General features: G+C 37.2%; 3 protein-coding genes across 3 annotated transcripts; 1 reads left to right on the forward strand and 2 right to left on the reverse strand.

The window, feature by feature from the left end:
• The first annotated feature begins 251 nt into the window (after nt 1-251).
• On the forward strand, nt 252-3,748 carry LOC130739076 (uncharacterized). Its single transcript, XM_057591299.1, has 6 exons — nt 252-540; nt 665-876; nt 1,683-1,937; nt 2,054-2,140; nt 2,398-2,570; nt 3,397-3,748. The coding sequence occupies exons 1-6, from the start codon at nt 414-416 to the stop codon at nt 3,506-3,508; spliced, it is 966 nt and encodes a 321-aa protein (XP_057447282.1). The 5' UTR covers nt 252-413; the 3' UTR covers nt 3,509-3,748.
• A 345-nt stretch (nt 3,749-4,093) lies between these two features.
• On the reverse strand, nt 4,094-5,800 carry LOC130739079 (spermidine coumaroyl-CoA acyltransferase-like). The gene has a single exon (XM_057591304.1). The coding sequence runs from the start codon at nt 5,639-5,641 to the stop codon at nt 4,259-4,261; it is 1,383 nt and encodes a 460-aa protein (XP_057447287.1). The 5' UTR covers nt 5,642-5,800; the 3' UTR covers nt 4,094-4,258.
• A 7,946-nt stretch (nt 5,801-13,746) lies between these two features.
• On the reverse strand, nt 13,747-21,810 carry LOC130736930 (alanine--glyoxylate aminotransferase 2 homolog 2, mitochondrial-like). Its single transcript, XM_057588703.1, has 9 exons — nt 21,577-21,810; nt 16,698-16,928; nt 16,106-16,276; nt 15,795-15,938; nt 15,415-15,594; nt 14,435-14,660; nt 14,210-14,323; nt 13,886-13,972; nt 13,747-13,790 (listed from the first exon to the last, which is right to left on the reverse strand). Exons 1-9 carry the CDS (start codon nt 21,808-21,810, stop codon nt 13,747-13,749), a joined length of 1,431 nt encoding a protein of 476 aa, XP_057444686.1.
• Nucleotides 21,811-27,079: the final 5,269 nt, after the last annotated feature.

Raw genomic sequence — 27,079 nt, forward strand, 5'->3', positions numbered from 1 at the left:
AGGGTAACGGTACTACTGACTAATTAACTGAACAAAACGGTGCGCTTTGTACATTTTTTTTATTTAATAGATAAAAAGTAAAAACCAAGTCAAACCATAACGTTTTTAAAATGACAATTTCTTTGGTACCATTTTAAAATTAGACCGATCATTATTCATTAAGCAGTTAAGATACCGCTTTCTTTTTACAATCTATATATATAATATTTATCAATATATGGGTGTGGAGTAATTTGGCCATGTCTTTAGCTTCTGATTTCTATTCAGCGGGGTAAATGGCGGATTGGGTGGCTTCGGTTCCGCGAGCTTCCGCTGCGTTATGCGTGGTTCATTTGGAGAAGGCGATGCAAGTTTGTTTTTGAGAACATCCTTGATACAAGACACTGAACGAGGTTCTACCTGAAGGGGTTCCAATGGGTATGGTGAAGGAGTTTCAGGACTCCATGCGACCTGCTCTGCTTGTTCGCCAGAGCTTCTTGGATCTTCGTGATAACTTCAGGCGCATTGTTGATCCCCCATTGTGGTCACCTCCTGGTAAAGGTGCGGTTGTTGCGTTTTTCTCGATTGCCCCGGATGCGTGATCCTTGCTTGATTTTTTGAACATTAATTATGATTTTGGGTGTTTGGTAATGCATTAGTGAGGTTCAATTTGATATTTTTTTAGGCGTTAAGGCTAGGAAGCAAGTTGTTTTGGATGGTCCTGTTAGCTGTGGGAAGAGCATTGCGCTTGCGATGCTAGTTCAGTGGGCTCGAGAAGAAGGTTGGTTGGTTTTCTATGTTCCTCAAGGAAAGGAATGGACTCATGGTGGTTTCTTCTACAAGCATCCACAATCAGGTCTATGGGACACACCTGTCCAGGCTGAGAATGTCCTCAAGGCAAGAATGGGAATTTACTGTTTTCCTGTCTTACTTATGAAGTTATGTTTGCGTGTGTAACTATAGAATATCCTAATACCCTTTTAAGTGACCTGTCTAGTTTTTAGAATGTTACAAATAGAATGAAGCAATATGTAATTTCTTGATGACTACTTTAGCAACAATGAATAATTGAGCGTGGCTCTGATGGTTGGCTATTCCAGTGTCATCTGGGCAAAATGTGCAACTGTTTGCTTTCGTCTAATTGAATTTGGCACTTGCAGTTTACCTATAAGCGATATGTTCTCAATTCTTAGATTTTTTTTATTTTTGTTATATAGCAAGATCTGGTAAAGAAGAAAGAACGAGTATACTTATGTGTGATCTTTTCCCTTTCTCTACTGCTTTCTGATACTCCATCTTTTCCTGCATACTTCTAGAGAATATTTATTTTGTCCTCTCCTATGGTTTTGTATGTATCTTTGTATTGTAGTCATGATTATCCACATTATCCCATCATGATAGTTTTGGGTGTTACTCTCTCTGCTATCACAGTACATGTCATGTAAAATTGTTATGAACTAGCTTAGTATAGTGCTCAACCCCTATGCCTTTAGATAGCCACACGGGTAGATTTTAATAAACAGAATTTTAAAATTTGAGAAAGAGGAAGGGAATTGGAAAAGTTGTTCCTCCGTCTTATTTGTTTATTTTGATTTTGGTTGTCTTGCATTTCAAAGATGATTATTAACAGTTAATGTTTTGTTGTTGGCTTTCTACGCTCATTTTCAGAGGTATTTTGAATCTTACGAGTCATTTGTTTCCAGGATTTTTTGAAGTACAACGAGTCCTACCTAAAGCGATTGCCATGCCAAATATTTGATCCAATCCCATTAGGTGAGGGTGCTGGTGTTGGATGGTTAAAAGATGTTGATTCCTTGGCAATTTCTGAGGGTACAATGTTATATGAGCTGGTGAAGACTGGCATTGAACAAACCCATGCAGCTGTTGGAGTGGTAGTTCGTTTGAGGAAAGAGTTATCCCTTGTTAAAGATATGCCTGTACTTATTGCTATTGATCAAGTGAGAAACATATTCTTGATGTTCAAATGATTCTCGTTCCTTGAAATTGTTTTTTTCTCAAAATTGGGTTATGCTATATTTTAATGATCTTATTTGCTGTATTCGGCTGTCTTCAGTATAATAACTGGTTCACATTCAGCGAGTATGAGGAGCCAGTCACAATTCGTTCATGTCGGCCAATACATGCTAGAGAACTTACAATGGTTGGTGTTTGCTTCTTTATATTTTAGAACAATATCAGTTATATGCCCCTTTATGGATTAAATTTATGCTTCTGCAAATACACTGCATTTTCATTCATTCTTATCTCGTTTTTGTAAACTTCTGTGGGTATGTTGATAATCTTTTTATGCCAGGGTGGGTAAGTGAATTTAAATTTCTTGCATTTATATTGAGCTTTCTTAATAATACTTAGGCATGGCTTTTGATCAAATTATTAAATGCTTCCTTCTTTTCGCAGGTGAATGCTTTTAGGTCAATGATGCACAATGAGATGATGGTAGGCGCTTTTTCTCATTCCACAGCAGTAGGAAAGCTTCGACAACATTTGCCGGATGTTCCGGTAGATGCTCGTGTTGTGTTTCCTCGATACAGTTTAGATGAAGCTGAGACTGTTTGCCATTATTATTTAAGGTATGCTTAGAGCATCTCCAATGCTAGTTCTTATTTCTTAGTTCTTAGCACTATTCATGTGGGCCCGTATTGGCACATGTGTTTAAGCAACTCTCAAGCAATTTTGCTCCAACCATGAGTTCTTAGTTCTTACCACTATTCATTTGGTCCCACCAACCACATTATTTATACTTTTTATTTTCATAAAGTAATAAAACAAACCTCATAAAGTAATAAAGTAATTTGGATGAGAGAGAAATAATTAATATTTTAAGCTAAGAACTCAAAAAGCAAAACTTCTTATATAAGAACTGAGTTCTTATTTTTAAGAACTAAGGAGTCCATGTCAGCACCTCCAATGGTAAAGTTCTTAATTCTTAGTTTTTAACTCTAAAATAAGAACTAAGAACCTTGCATTGGAGATGCTCTTACACAGTCTCAATGCTAGACAGGTTGATAACATTACTTATGGCCCCCAGATAACAGTTTCTAGTTTATAGCCGGATAGGAAGGTCCAAAATAATGTCTTTTTTTTATTTCCCGTTAAAATCCTCCATTCAAATTTTGTTCAGTTTTCCTATTTGAAATGTATAATGGTTGGACACTTCCCATATCCAGTCTACATCAATAATTTTGTCAAAACACATTATAGATATAAAACTGGTTCTTCAGCAAATGTTGAATGGATTATTTTCTTGTATAGTAATGCTTTTTCTAGTACCTTCTATATCTGATCATGTTAACCTGAATCTATCAACCATTGGTTACTGCTAGAGAAATAATCTACCTGTTTGGACTGCTTTTACCTTTCAGATCCTTCAGTTTCATGAGTTTTCATTTTTGGCAGGCAAAGGCTTATTCGTCGCGAAGGATTCTCAGAAGAAAAGTGGAAGAAAATTTACTTTCTGTGCAATGGAAATGGAACAGAGATGAGGGGGTTAGTTCCTTTCATGCGATGACAGACAACAAATACCTTTTTTTATTTTAACCAATGTGATGTGTTCTGACTGTTATTGATAATAATATTGAAGTTTCCCAAATTCTTGAGCTACATTCATCTTAGGATACAGTTGGATTTGCCACTTCCATGATCCACTTTATTTGTTTAATTAGCATTAAGAAATGTTCTCAAAGGCGATGTACTACTATGTATATTAACATGCATCTTCTGTTTTTAAAATCAGTGATAATTTTCTGGAGTTTTATTTGTTACTATTATATTAATTTCTTGATAACATTATGCATAAAACTAATGACATTCGTAGTCGTAGAAGCTCATATATCCAGGTATTTTGCATTTTTCTCTAATTGTATAGCACAATTAAACGAGGTTCTATGGACCAAGATGTATTTTGTCAGTCCTGAGTATAAATGTAAATATAATCATGAATTCACAATTTTATTCTAACAATTATATCTCTGAAATAAAATGTCTAATAATGAAAACTAAAGTATCCTAACTTTTGCTTTGCCAATTAGAAGTTCAGTTAAACTACTGAATATCAGATAAATTATTCAATTAATAATAAATGGTCGTCCAGACTGTTTAGTCAATCAAACATTTTTTAATGGAAATTAGCATAGTAAAAGAACAAAAATGTGAAGATTATTACAAGTAGGGTGACATTGCTTAGTAAAAAGCAAAACGAAAATTAGCACACTGACAGAACTTAAAAAGAAGAAATAATCTGAGTTTTCAATTTTCATGGCTAGATGATACCCTCATCACTTTCCTTGAGGGCCTCCATTTCCTCCTTAAACTTGGGCATGGATGCTTTGGGGAGGGACACAAAGACCCTAACCCCTCCTTTCATTGAATGATCCAACTTACTAGGAGGCAAGAAAAGGCACAAATCCACAAATCCAAACATGTTCCATGGAACTGGCACTATATTCACTGAACCCTTCCATCCAAAATCCACTTCTTCCAACAAACCCAGTTGCCTCCAATCTGTCAATACCACTGATGCACCTGTTGCTTGAACCCTAATCCCCAATTTCCTCATTGTCTCCAACATGTTGACTGAGTTTTTTATGTATTCCTTATTAGAAGGAAGCTTCTTACTCTCTTTGATGAGCTTCAGGACCTCTGACAGTGGCTTTTCATCAAGTTCTTTCACTGTTAGCACCACATTTGAAGCCACAAAAGCATTCCCATAATACCCTTCAGGCAAAGGTGGATCCAATAGGTGTCTCACCCCCACTGCTAAACAAAACAGAGTTTCCCCATCAGTGTTCAGTTTCAAAGCTCTTGCCCTTGACCTCCAAACATAGGCACCAAGTGTTTCAAGAGTTGTGAAGCTTTCCTTCACACTTTCACTCTCACTTTCCTTCATCAGTTCCAATTTGAGTCTTTGAATGCTCTCACCATTAAGGTTGAAGCATTCATGAGAAATCTCAGTAGTTGGCCAAAATGGTGAAGCTGCCATTGAAGCTTTATCAATGGGAAATTGGAGAGGTTCCTTAAGAACTGTCCCAATTAGTCTCTCTCTTTCCCATACAGGTTTCAGTGAAGGCTCACATTTTTTTCCACTTGCAAGTTCAGACAGGGCTCTGTAGAACTGAGATGCACCAAACCCATCACAAACGGTGTGGGACAAGCCCATTCCAACTGTGAAACCCCCACATTGGAACTTGGTCACCTTGAAAACCAAGAGATGTTCACTAGTTTGGTCTTTTGAAGGGTTATCATACACAAATTTCTGTGCTGTTGGAACATCAATCCCTTCAAGATAGTGAAGAGAAGAGAGGTTACAGTTAGCAGTTGCTTCCAAGAATGGTACTCCATCATCATCGGCATTGCATGTTATTCCAAGTTTTCCATCATCAAGTGCTGTTATCTTCCCTGCAAGGGGATAATAGTGAACCAAAGCCTTTGAGAGGGCTTCTTTGATCACATGAGCAGGGTCTAGTTGGCCATTTGGGGAATCAGGATTTGCCTGGTACACATAAATGGTGTGGCAGAGAATGTTGAGATCAGGGTTGCTGTCAATGGAGGAAAGTGGGAGAATATGACAAGGTGTAGGCTTGGATGGTTTAACAATCACAACATCCTTAACATCAAGGGAGAGAGGCATCTTCTTATTTTCCATGGGAAAAGATGTGTAGAGAAGAGGTTATGATAATATCTATTCGATGAGATGAGATATGGGTATGTTTCATAAATGTAACTCTATTTATAGAACTGGTTGTGTAACTCTCCGGGAAACCCCATTGAGAAATTACGGTCAATAAAACACAATCACAATACAAGAATATAACGTGAAAAACTACAAAATTAAAGAAAAACCACGACCGTTGTCAAAACCGACAATCAGATATATTCACTCTCGAGTCTCGACCACTCGATGACCCAAGTACACTCATACTCTTCAAAGCAAATATTTAAACTACATCTCACAATACTCTAAAACAAGAGCATAAGCGATAAATGAAACACAAATATAAGCTTAAAGTGTTACCCGATGCTAGTGCATATTGAAATAAAGAAATTGAGCGTCAACTTAGGTTGCACAACTGGCTACAAATTTCGGGTTCTACTCTCACCTCCCCATAGGTCGAGGTTTGAATCCCCTGCATCCAGTATAATCTCAGTTGGCGGACAATCCTTCTCAAGGGATTAAATTACGAACAAAGGATAAACTGAAATGGCACAAACCATCAATCACAACATGATAAACTCTACTTCACGTAACATCATCTTATGACATACCTCTATCCTGATCGCGACATGTGGTAGAGGTAGAAATAACAGTTATCAAATCTCTGCGTGTCCATGGTAGCTTTGTGGACCCTCAGCACCAAATCAACTCATTTTTCTTAAAATTAGCATTAAATAAATAATAAGATAAATTAAGATAAAATCAAGAAATAAACAACATAAATCATAATCAAATATAAACTAAAAAAATGTACTAAATAAAGATAGATAAAAACTACCAAAATCTAGCAAATCACAATAAAAACTCATAAAATCCTGAATTAAATAAAAATATGAAAGTTCAATAAAAATACCATAAAAATTCATTTATACCCTAAAAATAACTCTAAAATAAAATAAAATATTTCATGAAATTAAAATTAAATAAATAATAAATAAAGATAGATAAAAACTATCAAAATCTAGCAAATCACAATAAAAACTCATAAAATCCTACATTAATTAAAAATCCGAAAATTCAATAAAAATTAATTATTATACTCTATCAATAAATGTAAAATAAAATAAAATATTTCCTGGAAGTAAAATTAAACAGATAATAAGATAAAATTAAGAAATAAACAACCTAAATCCTAATCAAATATAAAATTTAAAAAGGTACTAAATAAAGATAGATAAAAACTACCAAAATCTAGCAAATCACAATAAAAACTCATAAAATCCTGAATTAATTAAAAATCCGAAAATTCAAGAAAAATTAATTAATATACTCTAAAAATAAATCTAAAATAAAATAAAATATTTCCTGGAATTAAAATTAAATAAATAATAAGATAAATTAAAATAAAATTAAGAAATAAACAACCTAAATCCCAATCAAATCTAATATTAAAAAAGGTACTAAATAAAATAAATAAAAACTAACAAAATCTAGCAAATCACAATAAAAACTCATAAAATCCCGAATTAATAAAAAAAATTCGAAAAATCAATAAAAATTAATTAATATATTCTAAAAATAAATTAAAAATAAATTAAAAGACCAAATCTTATCTTTTAAAATAATATCAATCAATTATTTTAGAATATATAAAATTAAAACGTATATTAATTGAAAATTATATTTTCTAAAATAATATCAATTAATAAGTTTAGAATATATAAAATTAAAACATATATCAATTGAAAATTATACCCTCTAACAAATTGACACGTGGAATAATTTTTATGGGAATTAATCTGGTGCTGACACGTCACTATGGAAGTTCTTCTTTTCAAATATATATTGATATTTAGTTTTTCCAAAAAAAAATTATTATTCTCACTATTATTAAAGAATTCTGAAATATATCAATTCATAGAATCTTTAATTTTTTTTATAAAAGATATTCATACTGAAAGATTCATAATTTTTTTCATAATTTAAATTCTAAATAAACAACAATTATGAACGAAAATTTGGTGATTCCCACAATTATTAAATAATTTTGAATTTGGAATCAATGAATGGAAGCAATAATTTTTTACAGTTTCATTCTATAATTGCATCAATAACTATCCTTTTTTTTTCATAATTGATGCTTAATTTATATTTTAATTATTTTCATCCTAAATCAAATGTTGCACATTTTAACAGATGCTGACTTTTCTCCTTCCTTTTTCACTTGCAAAAAGTAGGAACCCTAATTGCCTTCATCTATATAAACTCTCCTTCTGTGATTGTTTACCTTCATCGTTCCATCCCTTAATCTTTGTTTACGAGCTTTGAAATAACTGTTCTTGTGATGGCTGGCAAAATCGACAATCTCGCAACGATAGATCCCTCTAAGGAGACATGTACCATTGTTGTCAAAGTGATTCGTTTATGGCTAAGTCCTAACTTATGTGGTTCCAAGCTTCCCTCTTCGATGGACATGGTTCTTAAGGATGACAAGATATAGCCTTTTTCCCCTAACCAACCAACTCCTAATTTCGTGTTGTTACCGATTTAGTTGTCTCTGATGCTCTTTACTAATCTAATTACAGGGTTGTAAGATCCATGCTTCAGTTAGAAAGACTCGTATTTACCGATTCCAGTCTTTGCTAACTAAAGGACGCGTATATCATATTTCATTATTTGGTGTCGGTGAAAGCGGCCGTGATTTCCGCCCAACCTCTCATCCATTCAAGATCAACTTTGATATCCATACTTCTGTACGTGTGCTTTCTAACAAGCTTATCAATTTAATCCCTTACTCTTTCATGCCTCTGTGTGATATAATGTGTAAGGACCCTGATGTGTCTTTCGTTATAGGTATATTTCCCTTTCTAGCTCTTGGATTACGAAAATATAGTTCTTTAATTTTTTAATTGTGTGTTGTTGTTTGAGCTGTTGTTATTGTAATTCTTACTGGAGCAAGTGGTGAATGAAAATTTGAGAAATATGGTACCAGGCTAAAAAGGATAACTATTGAACTTGATCAAGATGGGCACATAGTGTTCATTACTTATTCAATTTGTTTTTCCTATATTTATGTATGCTTAAATTAAAGATATTATTAATTGATATATTTCGAAATTATTTAATAATAGTGAGAATAATTATACCAAATTTTACTCATGTCGTATATTTAGTCTTTAAATTATGGAAAAAAAGAAGAATAACATTTATGGTTGAGAAATTAATGCTTATATTAATTGAAATTAATGACATAAATTCTTTAGTAATGGTTAGAAAAATTGTACTACCAAATTTTCATCTATAATTGCCGTTTATAACGTCTTTAATTTACGGAAAAAAGGAGAGCATTTATGGTCGAGAAACTAATGCAAGCATTAATTGACAATTTTCGAAATTCATTAATATTGCTGCAAATAAGTATACAAATTTTATCTCCATAATTTTTATTTATCAAGTCTTTTTATTATGTAAAAAAAAAGAACATTTATGGTTGAGAATATTTTTGAATGTTATGGTTGAGAAATTATTGCTTTCATTGACAATTTTATAAATTCTTGAATAATGGTGAGAATGATGGCACCAAATTTTCCTACATAATTTCTATTTATTTGTTCTTTTAATTATTAAAAAAAAGTTATGGAGCTCTCAATGCTATTTTTTTTTAAAAAAAATTAATGTTTCCAAACATTAACAAATTTCAAAATTCTTTAATAATGGTGAGAATAATTATACCAAAATTTCCTCCATATTTTTCGTTTATTTAGTGTTTTAATTATTGAAAAAAAAAGTAATTTAGCATTCAGTACATTTTTTTAAATAAAAAATTAATGCTTTCATGCATTGGCAATTTTTGAAATTCTTTACTACACGCAACTTTGCGTATCAAGAAGTCTTCGATAATACTTGAGATGTAAGTGTTGTTATTTAGTAAAATTATTTTTGGATTTATATTTTTTTAATACAAAAACTTATTTGTTTTTCTGTGAATTGGTTACAACATAAAGAGATGTTAGGCAGTCTACTGATCATCTAATTGTAAGTGTTATTGGCGTTGCTATAAGGTTTGTTTATCATTTTCAAGTGACAACAAGTTTATCTTTGTGTTGCTTACTAATTATTAATCTAATATATATATTTTTTCCTTTGTAGGTTCTGTTGCTAAAATATGTTTAGATAGTAAACTTCAAGTTGGATTTTGATGTTATTATCATTCATCATCGAGTACAAGTTTTATTAAGCGTTCATACTGTTGTAATTTTTATATTTATCTTATTTTATTGGCTTTTGTAATTCATTCTTTAAAAACTTGGTCTTTTTACTGTTCAAATGTTGACATTGGCAAGTCTATATATCTTATTTTATTTAAATTGATTATTGTAGACTATTGACGATATATACATGTTTGGAACATATTTCCTGTTCTACCAGTTGTTCTCATTGATGTATGTATACGATAAATCAACTCGCCGTGCAACGCAAGTGTAAAAACGCTAGTAAGAAAAGAAAGCAGAAAACCATGGCCTAAGGGTCGGAAAATCGAATAAATTGTTAAGTTCAAACGCTATATGTATCGTTTATCACATTTTGAATGATAACAATTTTCAAGAGTACAAGTGAACTGATTAAATATATCATGTGAATTATATTTCAGGATATCACCCTTATAACCCTCACGCTCTATCGTCTAAGAAGCAGAGCAAGATGATGATGACAAGTAGACAACATCAACATAGAAGAGATTGATTTAAGATGCCAGACAAATTGGACAATCAGAGAAATGGTGAATATGCTGAATGGACTGACAAGAAGAAGAAGAAGAAAAATCAAAGCATCAAGACATCAAGGACAAGCAAGTGAATGCTACATTCGCCAGAGCTGCTAAGCAAAGGAACTTTATATCTGCTAGATCATCTATCCAATCCAAAGCAAGAAAGAAGAAGAAGAGATCAAGTCACAAGAAGAATCCAATCATTAAGATCATCTTCATAGGGAAAAACCAAAACATCGAGCTCCTCTACACAAGGAGAATCAAAGCTTCAGAACTACACATGCAAGATCAAGTAAAGCTGTCAGATCGTTTGAGAAGACCACACTCAAACATCCACTACAGAAAAGAGCATCATATTCTAATGGAAATATCTCTGACATTCTTGAGGAGAAAGTCAAGTGCTGAGAAATCACGTGATACTCTCTACAAAGCACGTTGACCAAAGAAACAAGTAATAGGATATCAACATCAAAGTTTCCTCTTTCTCTATCATGCAAGAAATGAAGAAATGAGGCAAAGCTTATTGTCTACGCCTATATCTTATACAAGCAACGTAAGACAATCCATTTCTGAAGAAGAAGAAGATTCAGTCAAAAGCTGTCAGTCACATTCTGTATGACCAATTGAAAAAAGGAATGAAGCATGTGCTTAATTGATATATCTCATGAGAGGAAAATGATTGAAGAAGAAGCATCGTCTAAAGAAGAGAAGAACGATGGAAGCAGAACTTCTAAAAGATTCAACGTCTTTCATGAAATGAAGATTGCAATGTCAGAAGGAAAGAATGAAGAATGAGCTAAAAGGATAGATCATCTGAAGGAAAGCAGAATGACTGAAGCATGAATCATCGTATGAAGAATAAAGGAATGATAGGGAAAGGTGGTATGAAGCAGAAAGAAGACGACAGAAGCAGAAAGATAATATGAAGAAGAAATTGAAGCTTACATTCAAAGAAAGCTACAAAGTCAACTCAAGTACACTTCCCGTTGAAGAAGAAGCCAAGAAAGCTTTGTGTAGAAGTTTCAAAGATGAAATCTCAAGATTTGACACAATGCTATGATGAAGATAAAGGAACCGTGGGGTCACTTTCAAATTGTCATATTTGTACACCAACAAATAGAAGCTCAGACTTATGCTACCTGCTACATGACATAATACATATTTTTGGCAATAGGTCTCAATCAAACAGTACTACACTCTGACACAAGTACACAATGTACAGTTTGATACAACGGCTAGAATATTTGTGATCAACAAGCCTCAATGGCTATAATATACCACACATAAGATTTAGAAGTATAAAGGAAAGAAGTGAAGACTTTAAGAACAAGCTTGGATGCTCACAAGATATCGAGCCCACAAGCTCATGCGGCTCATCATGGGAGATCCTGATGATGCACTTCACTGAACAAACATATATCATCGTCATCTTCAACATGAAGAGTAGATTTCCGTACGAGTCAAATCCTCTCTACATCTATCATGTGATATAACATAAAGTAGGTCCTAGAGTCAAACCTCACAAAATAATTTATAGTTTATAAGCTCAATTGATCTACATTAATCGCTCTTTGTAGAAGAGATCTATGTAGAAGATAACAATCTTGAGAAAGATTGTTTTGGGAGAAGTATTGTATCAAACTTGTTTTAAGGAGGAGTCCTAATCATACTTAGTAAGGAGGAGTTCTACTAATACTTGTATTGCCTAGAGAGGCAGGGTCCAAAGAATACCCGTTTTTCCTAGAGAGGCATGGTTCAAAGAATACTCGTTTTGCGTAAAGAGGAAGGTTCCAAATAATACTTGTAAGGAGAAGTCCTTGATACTTGAGCTTAGTGAAATCTTGATGATGCCAAGGACTGGATGTTGCCCTATCGTTTGGGGGTGAACCAGGATAAAAATGATGATGTTCATTGTCTACTTCCCTAGCTATACATTTCCGCCGCACCAAACGATTTCAATAAAGATGACGAATCTCTTAATTGTTTGAAAATCCAAGTTTTTGGACGACACAATTCAAACCCGCTTTCTTGTGCTACTCTGATCAACTTCATAAATCTGCTCACAAAATTTATATATGCATGTTGAGAAATGCTAACAATACATTGTGTGTGTACGCATTTAGTGGTGGAACAACTATCAGACATGTTAGGTCACATTCATAACCCACCTAAATGGGCTAGGTTGAGGTTTTTGACCCTTCAACCTGTTTTCACTTGCCTCGTTGTCTAACCCGTTATTAAACGATTATTTTTTTTTTTTTGCATCTAATGTTTTAGAAGCAGAAAATATAAAATGAGTCTTGTGGAGAATTAACTTATTTACTTGTATTCATTTATTTACTTAATGGTTGGGGTTGGTTTATGATTACTCATTTAGAGACTCCACTTTTATATTTTATTTCTTATCTTATTTTTCATTTTGTAATTTTATCTCTATATAAATATGATTTCACTTTTAGTATGTCAAAATAAACATTTATTTTTCTAAACTTACTTTTACACAATGTTGGTTCCTCATTCAGCTGACCCAAATGGTCATAATGTTCAATAACATTTCAATCACCATAAAAGTTTCACAACTAAGTAAACATCATGTTGGCTGGCTGAGAAAACTAAGACAAAGATCATACCATCCAAAACGCACCCGACTTGATAAATACATCACGAGATTATCTGGAGATAATCACCATCTTGTAAGTCTTTCACTAAGACTTCATGAAGACCTAATTTCACAAGTAAATAATTATTACCATGTATATAAATACATGTTTAATTGTTCATTTGTGTAAGCACTAAGTATTATTATTTTTCTTCTATGACTTTGAGATTCTCTCTAAGCTCTTATATTGAGCGTCAAAATGTCTTTACAGGTACCTTCCTCATCATGTCAACGCATCATCACTGTGCCGCAAGATCCTTCAAACCATGCACCACAATGAAAAATTCAGAGCATCTTGTCGCTCATATTCTAGAAGAACAGTTTTCAAAAGCAAATCAATTCATTTAAATTAAATTCTATGAAAATTAAATTTTATTCAAAACAAACATACAAGGTTCACTACATCAACATGTACGCTTTATTTGTCTCATTTTCTGGTCTTACAAGTCACAGTCCTACACCCAAAATGTGCAATCACCAATTATGTTTTACATTCGATTGGCACAGCCATTCTCATGCCTAATTCTTTCTGGGGCTACCCCAAAAGTACAATCATTAATTTTGCTTTTACATTAGCTTTGCACAACATTAGGTTTCATTGGGGTCCTCCAATATCAGAATTGAAACTTGAAACACGTCCTTCATCCAAGATTACTGCTAACGCTTCAGTCACATCTTTGACATTGTGTAATCCATCACATCTACAAGAAAATCTACATTTATGGAGAAAATACCCTGAATTAGCAAAGGGAAAATATGCTTACTAGTAAGAGACACAAAAAGGTTCAGAATAATGATGACAATCAACCTGCATCTTCCTTAGTGAAGCAAAGTGGGGGTGCAACCCTCAAAACATTTCCACGAAAGCCACCTTTCCCAACTAACACTCCCATATCTGAAAAATAATGGTAAAAGCAATGAAAAAAAAATTCATATCTACTCATTTGTGGGTATCATGGTATGCACAATGTTTGACAGCATGTTTGGATCAGTTTCTCCATTCTTAGAATCAAATTTGGAATCAAGAAGCTACTCCCAGAAGCATCTATCCAGAATTAGTTTTTACTTTGGAGTCAATTGTAGAAATATTTCAAAATATGCACTAAACCAGATAGGAGCTAGAGAAGTAGACCTTTCATCTGTTCAAGAATCTGTAGTGTTTCATCTTTTGCAGGAGTTTTCAACTGCCTATCTTTCACAAGTTCAACTCCAAGCATCAGTCCTCTTCCCCTCACATCCCCAATTACTGACATAGAAAAATATGTTAGTCATCATAATCAAAATATCTATCCTCACTACACTAATCTCCTCCATTCTCATGCAACAAACCAAAAGTTGAAAGAGAAAAGAAGCTTACTCTCATGCTTTTCCATCAGTGAGTTAAGACGCTCTTTTAAATATGATCCAACATTAAGTGCATTTTGCTGAAGTTTATCCTTCTCAATTACATTCAAAACAGCTAACCCAGCAGCAGAACTAACAAGATTTCCCCCAAACGTGCTAAAATAGTAGCCGTAAGTCAAGACCTTCGCAATCTCAGGAGTGGTGACCACTGCACCAATGGGTGCACCATTACCAATTCCCTGAGAGGACCACAGAAAATGAAACAAAATACTCAGAGATGTAGTAGCTGTTTGAATATTAATTGAGTGCAACGTGTACGGACTTTCATCCATTAGAAGAGTTCCGTTCACTTTTTGTCTTAAAGTAAGGCTAAAGTCCATTTACAGTAGTGCCAATGGATGTCCAAATTAACCTAGCCGTAATCAATCAACAAATACCCTGAGAGGACCACTGCTACAAAGTAATGCTTGTTCTCCAAACAGGGTCAGTGGTTTACATATGACTTTATTTTTTGGTAAGAAATGGTTTACATATGCATGCCTTAATAATTGTTCATTAAATAAATAAAACTGCAGGGCTAATGTAGTGTTACCATTACATTTAAGGTGATAATAAGTAGTGGAAAATGCAAACATTCAGCCAGTTAAAATCTTATTTTTGAATCTCAGAATAACAAAGTTCAAGATTTCCTCTATCCCCATATGAAATTGACAATTATTTGAACATCACAGCAAATTGATCCATAAATTTCTGTCATTAACCAACACTGAGACATGAGAAGCTGAGTATCATGATATTATTTGATTATTTGTACCATGGCACATTTCCTTTGTACTAGTAGATACATTTATTATACAAAGACTGTGTTCACATAATCTAAGAAATCGTATTATTCATGCATGATACATATGAATGCAGAATGCAAATACATAGTTATTTTCCCTGAAAGACAATAAATAAAAAAATTCACCAATGCTGCTTCATAAGTGTTACCTTTGCTAGTGTTACAATATCCGGGATAACTCCATGTGCCTCAAAACCCCAAAAGTGAGTACCAGTACGACCAAACCCTGACTGAACCTCATCAGCTATGAAGAGACCTCCTGCTTTTTTTATGATGCTATAAACGGCTGGCAAGTAACCTGGAGCCAATTCCATTACTCCACCTACTCCCTGTCAAACATGAACCTTATCCTCAGTGCATGTTTGGAAATCATTTTACAATTGATTCTAAGGCTGAAATCAATATTTGAAAACCTTACATGAGTAGCTTATGAGTTTTAGAATTAATTATGGATAAGGAGAACCAGATCGAAAGATGCTATTAAAAATATGAAAGCCATTGTGAGACACAAAATAACACTATGTATTACCTGAATGGACTCAGCAATAAACCCAGCAACATGACCAAAAGTTCCATAATCAATTATGTCTTGAACATCATTGGCATATTTTGCTCCATCAGAACCAAAGACACCTCTGTAGGGGTCTGGGTTAAGGGCATGGTGAGTTCCAGTCTACTGGCACAGACACCGTGACAAGTATAAGAGGAGAGCGGACACAAGTTGGAGTTTTTTTGCTATTATTATTATGGAGTTGTAGCTTTAGACTATGCTTGCTATAACAGATTGAAACAATCACTGATTCAAAAGAGACAACTATTATTCAACAGGAAAAATGGCACCTGTACAACATTAAACTTGTGATAAAATTGAGCAGTGGCACCCATTGTTGAGGTTGCATTGCCATGGTAGCCATTTCTAATGGAAATTATATCATGGAAGCCTGTGTACAGCCGAGCAATCATCATAGCCAGCTCATTGGCCTCTGTCCCAGAATTTGTGAAGAAAACAGCCTGAAAAATTTAAAATTTCTTCACCAATATAGTAAAACACAAAGCTTCTTAGAATTCGGATTAGGCATAACTCTTCCCAAAATGCTAGATTAGAAGTAGTGATTGTTCTACCCTGTATAAAAAGTCATTTAGTAATATCTCTAGTTGGGATCTTAGCACACTCATGATATATACAACTTTAATATATTTAATCATATATGAGTAATTTCCAATAAACAGATTTAAGATAGACTCAGCTATCATCTTAAAATTTGAGTTAGGCTTAACTTTACCCAAAAAAACTAGTTCAAAGGCGAGGATTGTTCTACTCATTTAGTCATATCTCTCGTAATGTGTGCCTTAATCGAGCTCAAAAGCAAAAAGTTATTAACTCTAAGAAAAAAGTAGAAAAAAATAAAATAAAAGCAAAATGAATAAAAACCTTGAGTTCACTAGGAAACTTAGCAGCAAGAGCTTCAGCAAAATCAATAACAGTATGATTCAAATAGAGGACAGTGGTATGCTGCAAAAGCTTAGTCTGATTGACAATTGCATCAACAACATCAGGGTGGCAATGCCCACATGAAACAGTGGCAATGCCGCCATAGGCATCAAGGTATCTGCGACCACTTTCATCAAACACATATTGCATTTTACCCTCCACCAGATTTAACTGCAACACCATTCAAAAAAGAATCAATTCTTCTGCAAAAGCACTTCATAATATCAGATAGAACAAAACACAGAGAAATCAAAAAAAGTGCTTACAGGGTGTGGACTGGGCGAGCCCCTAGAGGGGCAACGCCCAGGGTTCACACCGCCCCGTGGCGGGTCCCCAAGCCAGTAGGGTTGGGCCTCGTTCAGCCAGGCCCACACGGCCCATTAAGGACACTAGCATATGGGGGCCCAACACTACCTCTATAAATAGGTAGCAGATACCAATTGTAAGGGACCTTGGCTCATTCTATGAATACACACATGAAATTCAGTTATTCTCTTTCGAGATTTCTCTCTTGAGTGCAATCACTTCTCTCTCTAGGGGTTACACCCTTTCTCAATGTTCTTACCCGGAACATTTGGCGCCGTCTGCGGGGATCGATAAACTTTTGATTCCCGGATCACGTGGATTGATTGCACCACTGATTTTGCTTGAGATTTTCGTTGTTTTTCGTGGATTTCGCGGGACGGATTTTGATGACGGAAAGGGATCTTGGATGATCTTTTTGGGCTCTGGATTGGAAAAGGAATACAAGGCACCTTGGCCTTCAAGAATCCGTGTCACCACAGGTCTCTCGGCAGCATCTCCTTCCACAAGGTTCGCCAACGATGGCGGCGGAAGTTCGAGAATAAAAGCATCAAAGACAAGCCACGCATTCTGGGGCGGAACCGCCTGTGCTACTGGGAGGAGGGGATTTGCGATTTAGAGTGGACGGATCTGATGATTATTGCGGCATCACAGGCGGATCGTGGCGGAAGCTTGATCGCTGTTGTCAATCGACGGAGCGGGAGCTAATTCGAGACTGAGAAAGGAATCGATGAAACTCAGTGGCTATAGTGGACGGGAGAATGACGGATCAAGAAAGCTGATCAGGTTTCGAAACGGGAGAAAAAGCAGCGATAAAAGGAGAAGTTTCAGATCGGTGGCAATGCGGAGGGGAAGGAACAGGGTGCGTTCACGAGAGAATGACAGATCGAGATTCAGCGTGTAGAAGTGTGTTAGTTCTTCAAGGCGCATCCAGCGATGGCAGATCGGAGCAACACGGTTCAGACCGACAATGAAGAGCGTCAACAGAGGTGAAGCTTTAGATCGAGGAAGCATGTAGGCAAGGGAGAGCAGATCGGTAATGACGAAGAAAAGAACAAAGGCGAGGAATCTGTCCAGAGCACAATACATGAGGAGCAGAGCCAATCCCGAGACGTTTTTTGATGAGGCGTTGGAATTCTGGCGGGCACGCGTTTGCTTTGGCGAGCACGTTTGCTTTGGCGAGCACGTGTTGGCTTTGGCGAGCACGTTTTGAAGCTAGGCGGCGAGCAAGTGTTGTTGGCGATGGAGTTCGGCGGCGAGAGAATGTCGCTGGCGTTGGAATCTGGCAAGCACGTTTTACTCCGGCGGCGGAATTCTGGCGGGCACGTTTTGTTTTGGCCATGGAAGTTTGGAGAGTAAAGCGTTGCTATGGTTAAGATCGCTGGCCAACAAATTTTCCAATTCCTTCAAACTTTTCCTCCATCTTTCATTTGATTCCCTTCTCAGTTGTTGTATTTCCTAATTTTCTTATTTTGAAGTTGATATTAGAAGTTATATTGTCTTCACTGGTTTTGATTCAGACAGAAAGGAGCAAATCGGATCAAAGAGAAGGAGTGGGTGAGTTGAGACACACCAACTGCTCGATGAAATGTCACAGAGGAACATTGTCCTTTCCAACACACGAGGGATGACCTTTTCCCTGCTGCTGGTGATAGCACGTCCAGTGTCGGCGTTGCGGCAAGTGACTGCCGAGCAAAATGGCAGATTACTGATTTTGGTTAAGTAAACTGAGGCAATGGAGACTAGTTGAACTGAACAATAGTGGTGTTCGAACAAGGCTCAGAAGCTGGAGTTGGAATGATACGCCGGGTATAAAGTTCAGGAAAGGCATGTGCACATGGTCAATTTGCTAGGAGAAGGAGTAACAGTGCAGAGGATGATAACAACATGAGATGCAGCACATTGGGTTTGCACAATTTCCTACTTAACTTCCTTATTGATCTCTTGACATGATTAAATGGATTATTTGACATGGAGGGTAAATTGTTGACTTCATACTGGGGACTTAGCATGTGAAAACTTGTTCTTTTATTTAGATATGAACATGGCATGAACTAGTTGCGAAGTGTTATAATGTTTGCGTGGTAAGGAAGCATAGGTTAATGCTTTGAGTACGAGTCATGTTTCTGTCATATTTCAGATTCAACAAATTGCATAACTTATCCCATTTGATTTATTTTAAGATGAGTACGCAATTGATACCAGCATGATAGGTCTCATACTTAGCAAGAAATGATTTTGTTTGTTGAAGTTAAATGAATTGGAAGATGCAATGATCACTTGCTTATATGTTTAATAAGTACCATATGCCTCCTCTACTGAGGTGATTGGCTATTTTCCTTTGAATAAAACTTCATTTTGGAAATTGAGGCACACCATTAAAGTTTTGTGAAAGTATGTGAAGGTTGCATATGAAAGTTATGAAAAACCATTTGCATTCTAAATGTTGATTTCAGTTTTCAAATTCTGATGAGATTATGGTTTAGCTTGGAAGACTCTTCCATAAGCGGTTTGTTATTGGGTGGGACAAGCTCCTGATGGCGCGATTTAGTTACAAAGTGAAACAAGTTTCACGATGAACTAAATTAGCCCCGGAAAAGCCCACGTAACAACCGGATTCATTGGCGATGTGTGGGGTACAAATTGCCCATTCTACTGAGCACCGCTTTGGTAATCCAACTGGCCATTGGAACCCAAAGCACTTTGAGTCCCGAAATGGGACGATCACACCAAAGGTGGCGACCTACCGCTAGGGTGGTGACCTCATGCCAAAGGGTGGCGACCAAACGCTATGGGTGGCGACCTGTAAGACTCAGTTTTTAGACACACAAAAGTCGCCAAAAGGGTGGCGACCTCACGCTAAGGGTGGCGACCTACCGCAAGAGGGTCGCGACCTACTGCAAGAGGATGGCGACCTACCGCTAAAGGGTCGCGACCTACCGCCAAAAATGAGGGTAGCGACCTACCGCAAAATGGTGGCGACCTACCGCAAGAGGGTCGCGACCTACCGCAAGAGGGTCGCGACCTACCGCCAAAAATGAGGGTAGCGACCTACCGCAAAATGGTGGCGGTCTTACGCTGAGAGTGGCGAGCAAGTCAAACTAATTTCTTATAAGGCACAAAATTCTTTGACAAAATTGGTTTTAACTTAGATTTATAAGAGCACATCTTTGGTGGTTGATTTTTCTTTGATGATTAGGTGATTGCATGCTTATAACTGAATTGTATGATTTGATAAACCTGCTGGAAATGATGAAATTTGAATTATGATCCCTGAGGCAACTGATGAGTATTTGTAGTTGAGAAATGTTCTAAACAAGAAACAGGCTAAAGCAAGATGGTGATGGCGATGCGGCGAGTGAGGACACTCCTACTCCTCATGACTTGGACGGAGTCTGGTGGACTTGTGGACTCTGGCGAGAGAAGGAGCATGCGTGTTGGGCGGATCTTCTCCTAAGGACGATGCGGCGGCGACTTCGGCTTGAAGACACATTATGCTCTCATGCTTCAAGCTCGGTGTCTTGTGGACTGGTTGAGTCCTTTCACCATATTAAGGGACTCGCCCCCGGAAGCAACTTGATCCGTGAAGATGCTACGAGGGGCGGATGCGGGAGAGATTGGCGGGAGACCACGTCACCAGGCGAGCCAGCTTCTATTCAGCGAGTCACGTCATATGTGGCGGGCCACCACGACTCCTTAATCTTGTAGGCGTTTGTACACCATCTTTCTAGGTCCCGCGTCAATCGGAGATTCATGTATTTGTGTATTTCCTTGCGCCTATTAGCGGTTTGTGTTTCATTTGCGCCATGTCGGCGACCTACACGCTTTATATATTCTTTGTTGATCCCGCCAAGTAGCGTGGTTAGGTGATCTTCTAGGCAGGGAAGCTATTGCAACTAGAAGCTTGGGAATAGTTCCTGCGCGTTGGTCGAAACCGCCAGCCGAGGAACGCCGTACCAAGTGGAAAGTGGCAACGGGCGACCTGCTAGGGGAATCACAAGGGGACAGAGATTGGCGGTCACATTTTGAAGATACACTTCGCTCTCCTGCTTCGAGCTTGTGGACTTGCGAACCAAGGGCGCTCGCCCTTCATCTTTTCACGACATGTTGGCGACTTGGATTTTTTGCATACACGATGGATAAGCATTAGGCAGTTATAGTTTTCTTAAAGACACACTTAGCTCTCATGCTTCGAGCTCGGTGTCTTGTGGACTTGTGGACTGGGCGAGCCCCTAGAGGGGCAACGCCCAGGGTTCACACCGCCCCGTGGCGGGTCCCCAAGCCAGTAGGGTTGGGCCTCGTTCAGCCAGGCCCACACGGCCCATTAAGGAGACTAGCATATGGGGGCCCAACACTACCTCTATAAATAGGTAGCAGATACCAATTGTAAGGGACCTTGACTCATTCTATGAATACACACATGAAATTCAGTTATTCTCTTTCGAGATTTCTCTCTTGAGTGCAATCACTTCTCTCTCTAAGGGTTACACCCTTTCTCAATCTTCTTACCCAGAACAGGGTGGGTGTAATAAGGACCAGCACTTGTGGGCAGGTACTGTTTTCTCTTCTTCAAGAGATCAGATGCTAAAGGTCCATTGTAGGGAGCTGGAGTGTGACTGAAATGTGGCATTTGAGGAAGCAAGTGGCGGCCACCATCTTCATTGCTTGGAGCTATGGCGGAGAACACACGGCGATGCCACCCACAAATTTGGTTCCACACAGAACGCTTACAGAGATGTTGTGGCAGCATCCTTTGCTATTGTGTGTGACGGTGAGTGTCTCGTGGCTCTTTCTTCAGAGTACAACAAATAGCCAATGACAGCATCACCCTTTACCATAAATGAAGAGTTTCAGTGTGTACAAAGGATCCATATTTAGTATTAGGAAAATAACATTTTCCTCATACTATTGATGTCAAAACTAAAATAGATAGTAAAGAGGGAGAGATGTTAACCAATTATGAAAAAATGAGAGAAAAATATATATATAATAGGTGATGTGACATGAAATGTAGAGAAATGAGATGAAAAAAATAGTGATAATAAGATTGTAAAGAGAGTGGAATGTGAATGAATCATTACTCAATAGTTCTCTTTATAGATGGCAAGGTGGATGTAAATAGTGAAAATAGAGTGGAGTGAATCTACCTCTCTTTTCTTTTTCTTTTTTTCATATTACCTACCATTCTCTCAATTTTCTCAAATTTATTTTTATCTCTCTATTAAATTAAATGTAGGTGAAAGAGTGTGAACAAAATATTTTTCATGTGATTAATAATATGATTAAATGAAAAAAGAGAAATAAAATATAAATATATAAGTGAATTGAAAGAGTAAATGAATCATATTTTATAATTCAGATGTAAATGTGTAAGATGTTTAGAAGTAAATACATTTAATTGAAATTGTCTAAATCACTCAAGGAGTATCTAGGGTAAAATCATTCTTAGCTTATTTGGGTCCATAATAATTTGGCATATGTCTTGGAAAATTCTACATGACTGATCGGGGGAAATCGACCAACACTACCCGGGAATGGGTAGGGAGAGAGAGGAACAACGAAATTCCGGTGAGGGGGTGGCGAGATGATGACCTTGACGGTGCTCCGTTGTTCGTCGTGCCCGGGAGGGGTCCCTACGGTCTTGTGGATGGAAAAAACCCTCGCTTGGAGAGTTAATCATACCATGATGCGGATGTTTCTACATGATTGCATCCCGTGAAGGATATCTGTAAGAAAAAAAATTAAAAAGAGAAGAATTTTATAATGAAATGTCTTAATAAGTGGGTAATATTTTCTATGTTGTTGGTTTGTTGGCTTAGTTAATAGAAAAATAAACATTCCATTTGGGTTATTTAGACAATTTAACTATGTGATTACGGGAGGAATGAATGTTGTTTAAGCTATGTATATATAGTGTAGTTAAATAAGGTTTATTTGAGTGGATGTTGTTGTCTTCCCTCGATATTTTACAGGGAACTTTTGAATCAAAGTTCTCTTTTGATTCAAAGAGATGTGATGTACGTTAGTTGTGTTGGAAGTTAATACAAAATTAGTAGTTAGGGTTAGGTATTAATTAAGTGAGTAATTAATGCCTTAATCATTAGTCTTAATGTTGTTAGAATATGTTGACTATATAAGGGTCAATGTGTATTGAATGCATAACAGAAATCAATAGAACCAATTTCCTCCCACTTTTACTCTCTCTCTCAAATCACTCTGTTTTTGTTCTCTCTCAAAACCCAACAAACTGGTATTCAGAGCTTCGTTCTTCTTGGCCTGGATTCATCACCTCACAGACTTCGTCTACGGCACCGATCACGGTGGTCGTCGCCGTGCTGCCGATCGTTCCTATCTCTTGCTCCGATTTGCCACCGTCTTTCCATTGTTCTGCTCTTCAGTTGGTTTTCGCTGATTCGTGATGTCCAACACGAACATGGGTCTTCCGGCGAACATTCCAGTACTCAACGGGAAGAACTGGAATCGATGGAGCGTGCAGATGAAGGCCATCATGGGCTTTCAAGAAGTCTTGGAGATCGTTGAGAACGGGTTCTCCGATCTTGGTGAAGCGCCCACTGAAGCACAAACCGCTGCGCACAAAGAGAACAAACGTAAGGATTCCAAGGCAATTTGTCTTCTTCACCAAGGAGTTGATGAAGCCCACTTCGAGAAGATTGCAGCTGCGAAATCTTCAAAGGATGCATGGAAGATTCTTGAGACTTGCAACGAAGGGGCTGAGCAGTTGAAGAAAGTTCGATTGCAAACGATGAGAAGACAATATGAGCTGATGCAAATGGAATCGAATGAGAATATTGCTCAATTCTTCAATCGAGTGATCACACATACGAATGCAATGAAGGCAAATGGAGAGGTGATTACAGATCAGACCATTGTGGAGAAGATTCTGAGAACTCTAACCCCAAATTTTGATCATATAGTTGTTGCCATTGAGGAATCAAGAAAGCTTGATACCCTGAAAGTAGAGGATCTTCAAGGTTCTCTAGAAGCACATGAGCAAAGTGTAAGACCCAAGTTTTTAAGCTTATGCCAAGTGAATAAAATTCTTATTCGCGATTAGGTTGATGTATCGTGAAGGGAAACCTGAACTAGAGTTTACCAAATGAAATAAATTTATGAAAGAGAAAGTTCAGGAAAAGTCTAAGGATTGTATCAAAATCGATAAAAGGTATAGCACAATCGATATATGCTTAAACCTAGGTCAGAAACCCTAGTATATAGCTAGTTTTCACTTAAAGTCACGATGGAATTTAATTCCAAAAATCTTCAGAGAAATGTTAGAACTTCTCTTATTCCTCATATGACAATCGTTTCGAGGCAAAACCCTAGAATCTACGAACGTCCGATTCCAATCATCGGAAGTTTGCCGAAACCGAAACCCTGGTATTTCAAAACCCTAGAATCAACCGACGATGAAGACTTTTTCTATTCGGAGCTTCAGATGAAGATTATACACGCATACACCCATTTCTCTTGATGATTTCAATCTTTCTTCAGAAGGAAGTTTTCTATTCCGACATTCGTTGCAAAAAGTAACTTATCGGGTAAAATAGTTTTTACACCGACTTTGCATTAGTCACCTAAAATACAAGGAGACCTCTGTTGAGTTTTGGTATTATGTCGCCAAAACCTATCTTAGAATTCATGGAGAATGAAGCCGGAAGAATCAGATTCGCGAAACTTTCATTTTCCCGCGTTTTGCCAACCTCTATATATAGCCAAGAAATGAGAAAAAATCACAAAAACCCACCCATTTTCTCTCCAAGGCCGCGAGTTCCATTGAAGGAGGAGGAGGAAGAGTTTTTCTTCATTTCTTGCTTGATCGTTGATTCGACAGTTGCTACTTCAAGGTGTCGAGGTATAGTCGCTAATCCTTACCTCTGATCGTCGTTTCCATAGCTTTTCTCTATGTCTTTCTGTAATCATAGTTTTGAGGTTTTTGCAAAACTATCCTGAATACTTCATTTTTGATTCTAAGCATCTTCCTTATATGCCCAAGAGCACTTCTGTCGGATTAGTTTTTCCGTAATGTCGCCGAAATTCCGCCGGAATCAATTCTTGCATCAAATACCCATTTTGGGGCAAAGCTTCGTCCTTTGGGCTGAAAACTATCGCCTTAGCTTAGTGCTAGTAGGATTAGTTGTCTTAAACATCTTTGGTGACGTCCCCATCCAATTTGCATTTTGAGATTTCAGTTTTGAAATTATGAGCTAAAAATATTGACCAAAATACCCCTGCGACAGTTTTCGATCCGATAATTTTTCCGAGTTTAGAATACCCTTAGTTACGGCTAATGATAGCATAGGAACCAAGTTTGATCGAAGAAAAATCGACCCACCTAATTTCCAATAGTGGCCGAGCACCCTAGGGGGGAGGAAGGAAAATTCCTTTTTCGAAAACTTGTCCTTTCGCGCTAGATTATCGTACCTCGGAGTATATGCTACTTCGAGTAACCTTAGTATCTATTGTTTGATGAGTTTCTGACTCATTGTGATTGATTTATGTGGCTTTGTTCTAAAGGTGATTTTGAGGAATTTCCTGAAGAGCAAGGCATTGATTGTGTAGGAGCATTCGAAGAGAATCCTAGAGAATCTTCAGGTGAGGGCTTCTCACTGAATCCTTAGTTAATGCTTAGGGTCGATGCTTTCGACATTGATTTATTGTTTCCGCACTTGTTTGTGTTTGATTGGAAAAATGTTTTCTGAGGCTTCGGCTGACAATGTAGATGATTCATCTACTGAATGTTTTTGAGAGTGAATTACATGATAAGTGCTAAGTGGGTAATCTAGGATGTGTGATGCATGCTTTATATGCTAAGTGCTACGTGGTTATTGCATAATATGTTGATATATGAAATGTTGGTTGATTGTGCTGAGTTAATTATGCCTTTGCAATGAAATCTGTGATTCTGAGTAGTGAGAATAGCGGGCAGGTCATGCCGATTTTATTTTGAGAGTTTTGAGAAAGTTTGATAGGACGAATGAGATTCGGGCCTTGTTATGGTTTTCATGGATCGAGACATTCTCTGGAGTCATTTGGGATTAGGAGATCCCGAGAACTTATAAGATTTGCGATAAGACTAAATGGATATTATTTTGTAAAGAAAATTCATAAGACATTAAACAACCTCTAAATCTTCAAATAATGATGATAAACTCGAAAGGAAGCTTAGGATGCAAATCTTAGTTTTGGAAAACGAGAAGTGTCGTCGGATCCAAGTGTTGAGGAGATTGATAAGTTCTGAGTATGTCGATACCCTTGTGCTCTGGGAGCAGTTGTGTTGTTAGGCTATCCAAGAGATGAGCCGAGGAGCTTCACTGAGGCGTGAGACCTCGTGAATGCGTGATACTCCACTGAGGCGTGAGACCTTGTGGAAAGCATGGATCTTCACTGAGGCGTGAGACCTCGTGAACAACATGAAGCTTCACTGAGGCGTGAGACCTCATGAATGCGTGATACTCCACTGAGGCGTGAGACCTTGTGGAAAGCATGGATCTTCACTGAGGCGTGAGACCTCGTGAATAGCATGGAACGTCACTGAAGCGTAAGACTTCGTGCAAGTGTGTAAATTCACTGAGGCGTGAGACCTCGTGAGAGCATAAAACTTCACTGAAGCGTGCGACTTCGTGATTGTGTAAGACTCCACTGAAGCGTGAGACTTCGTGAGAGCATTGATGACTCGAAGAGTTATCGTGAGTGGTTGCACTCATTCTACGATTAATTGTATTTTGTCGCAGAATCGACTTTTACCTTAGGGTATTCTTTTTAGAGACAATAAGTTAGCTAGAACACATGGCGACGTGTCGAGTGAGGTCGGAGACGTTGTTTGGCTAATCACATTGCATTCATGCATACATAGGAGGTTAATACACGACGTGATACCCCGACTCTTAGTAGCAGACCGAAATGGCAGACCTTCGGGTTCACTGCTGATCTGGCTACCTTTGTGTGGTGTAAGAGGCACGCGGGCGGAAATGGTCCCACCGTTGCTGGTGCTAGGATTG

This window comes from Lotus japonicus, chromosome 2, assembly GCF_012489685.1.
Source record: "Lotus japonicus ecotype B-129 chromosome 2, LjGifu_v1.2".
NCBI classification, from domain to species: Eukaryota; Viridiplantae; Streptophyta; class Magnoliopsida; order Fabales; family Fabaceae; genus Lotus; species Lotus japonicus.

Bases quoted from the DNA above. Each gene is read 5' to 3' on its own strand.
- LOC130739076 (XM_057591299.1), top strand. From the start codon at position 414: ATGGGTATGGTGAAGGAGTTTCAGGACTCCATGCGACCTGCTCTGCTT. The intron at 541-664 runs GTGCGGTTGTTG...ATATTTTTTTAG, and splicing joins GTGGTCACCTCCTGGTAAAG to GCGTTAAGGCTAGGAAGCAA. The intron at 2,141-2,397 runs GTTGGTGTTTGC...TTCTTTTCGCAG, and splicing joins ATGCTAGAGAACTTACAATG to GTGAATGCTTTTAGGTCAAT.
- LOC130739079 (XM_057591304.1), bottom strand. From the start codon at position 5,641: ATGGAAAATAAGAAGATGCCTCTCTCCCTTGATGTTAAGGATGTTGTG.
- LOC130736930 (XM_057588703.1), bottom strand. From the start codon at position 21,810: ATGCTGCCACAACATCTCTGTAAGCGTTCTGTGTGGAACCAAATTTGT. The intron at 16,929-21,576 runs GTTCTGGGTAAG...ATGGTGTTGCAG, and splicing joins GTCCTTATTACACCCACCCT to TTAAATCTGGTGGAGGGTAA. The intron at 14,324-14,434 runs GTAAGCTTCTTT...TTTCTATGTCAG, and splicing joins ACTGATGGAAAAGCATGAGA to TAATTGGGGATGTGAGGGGA.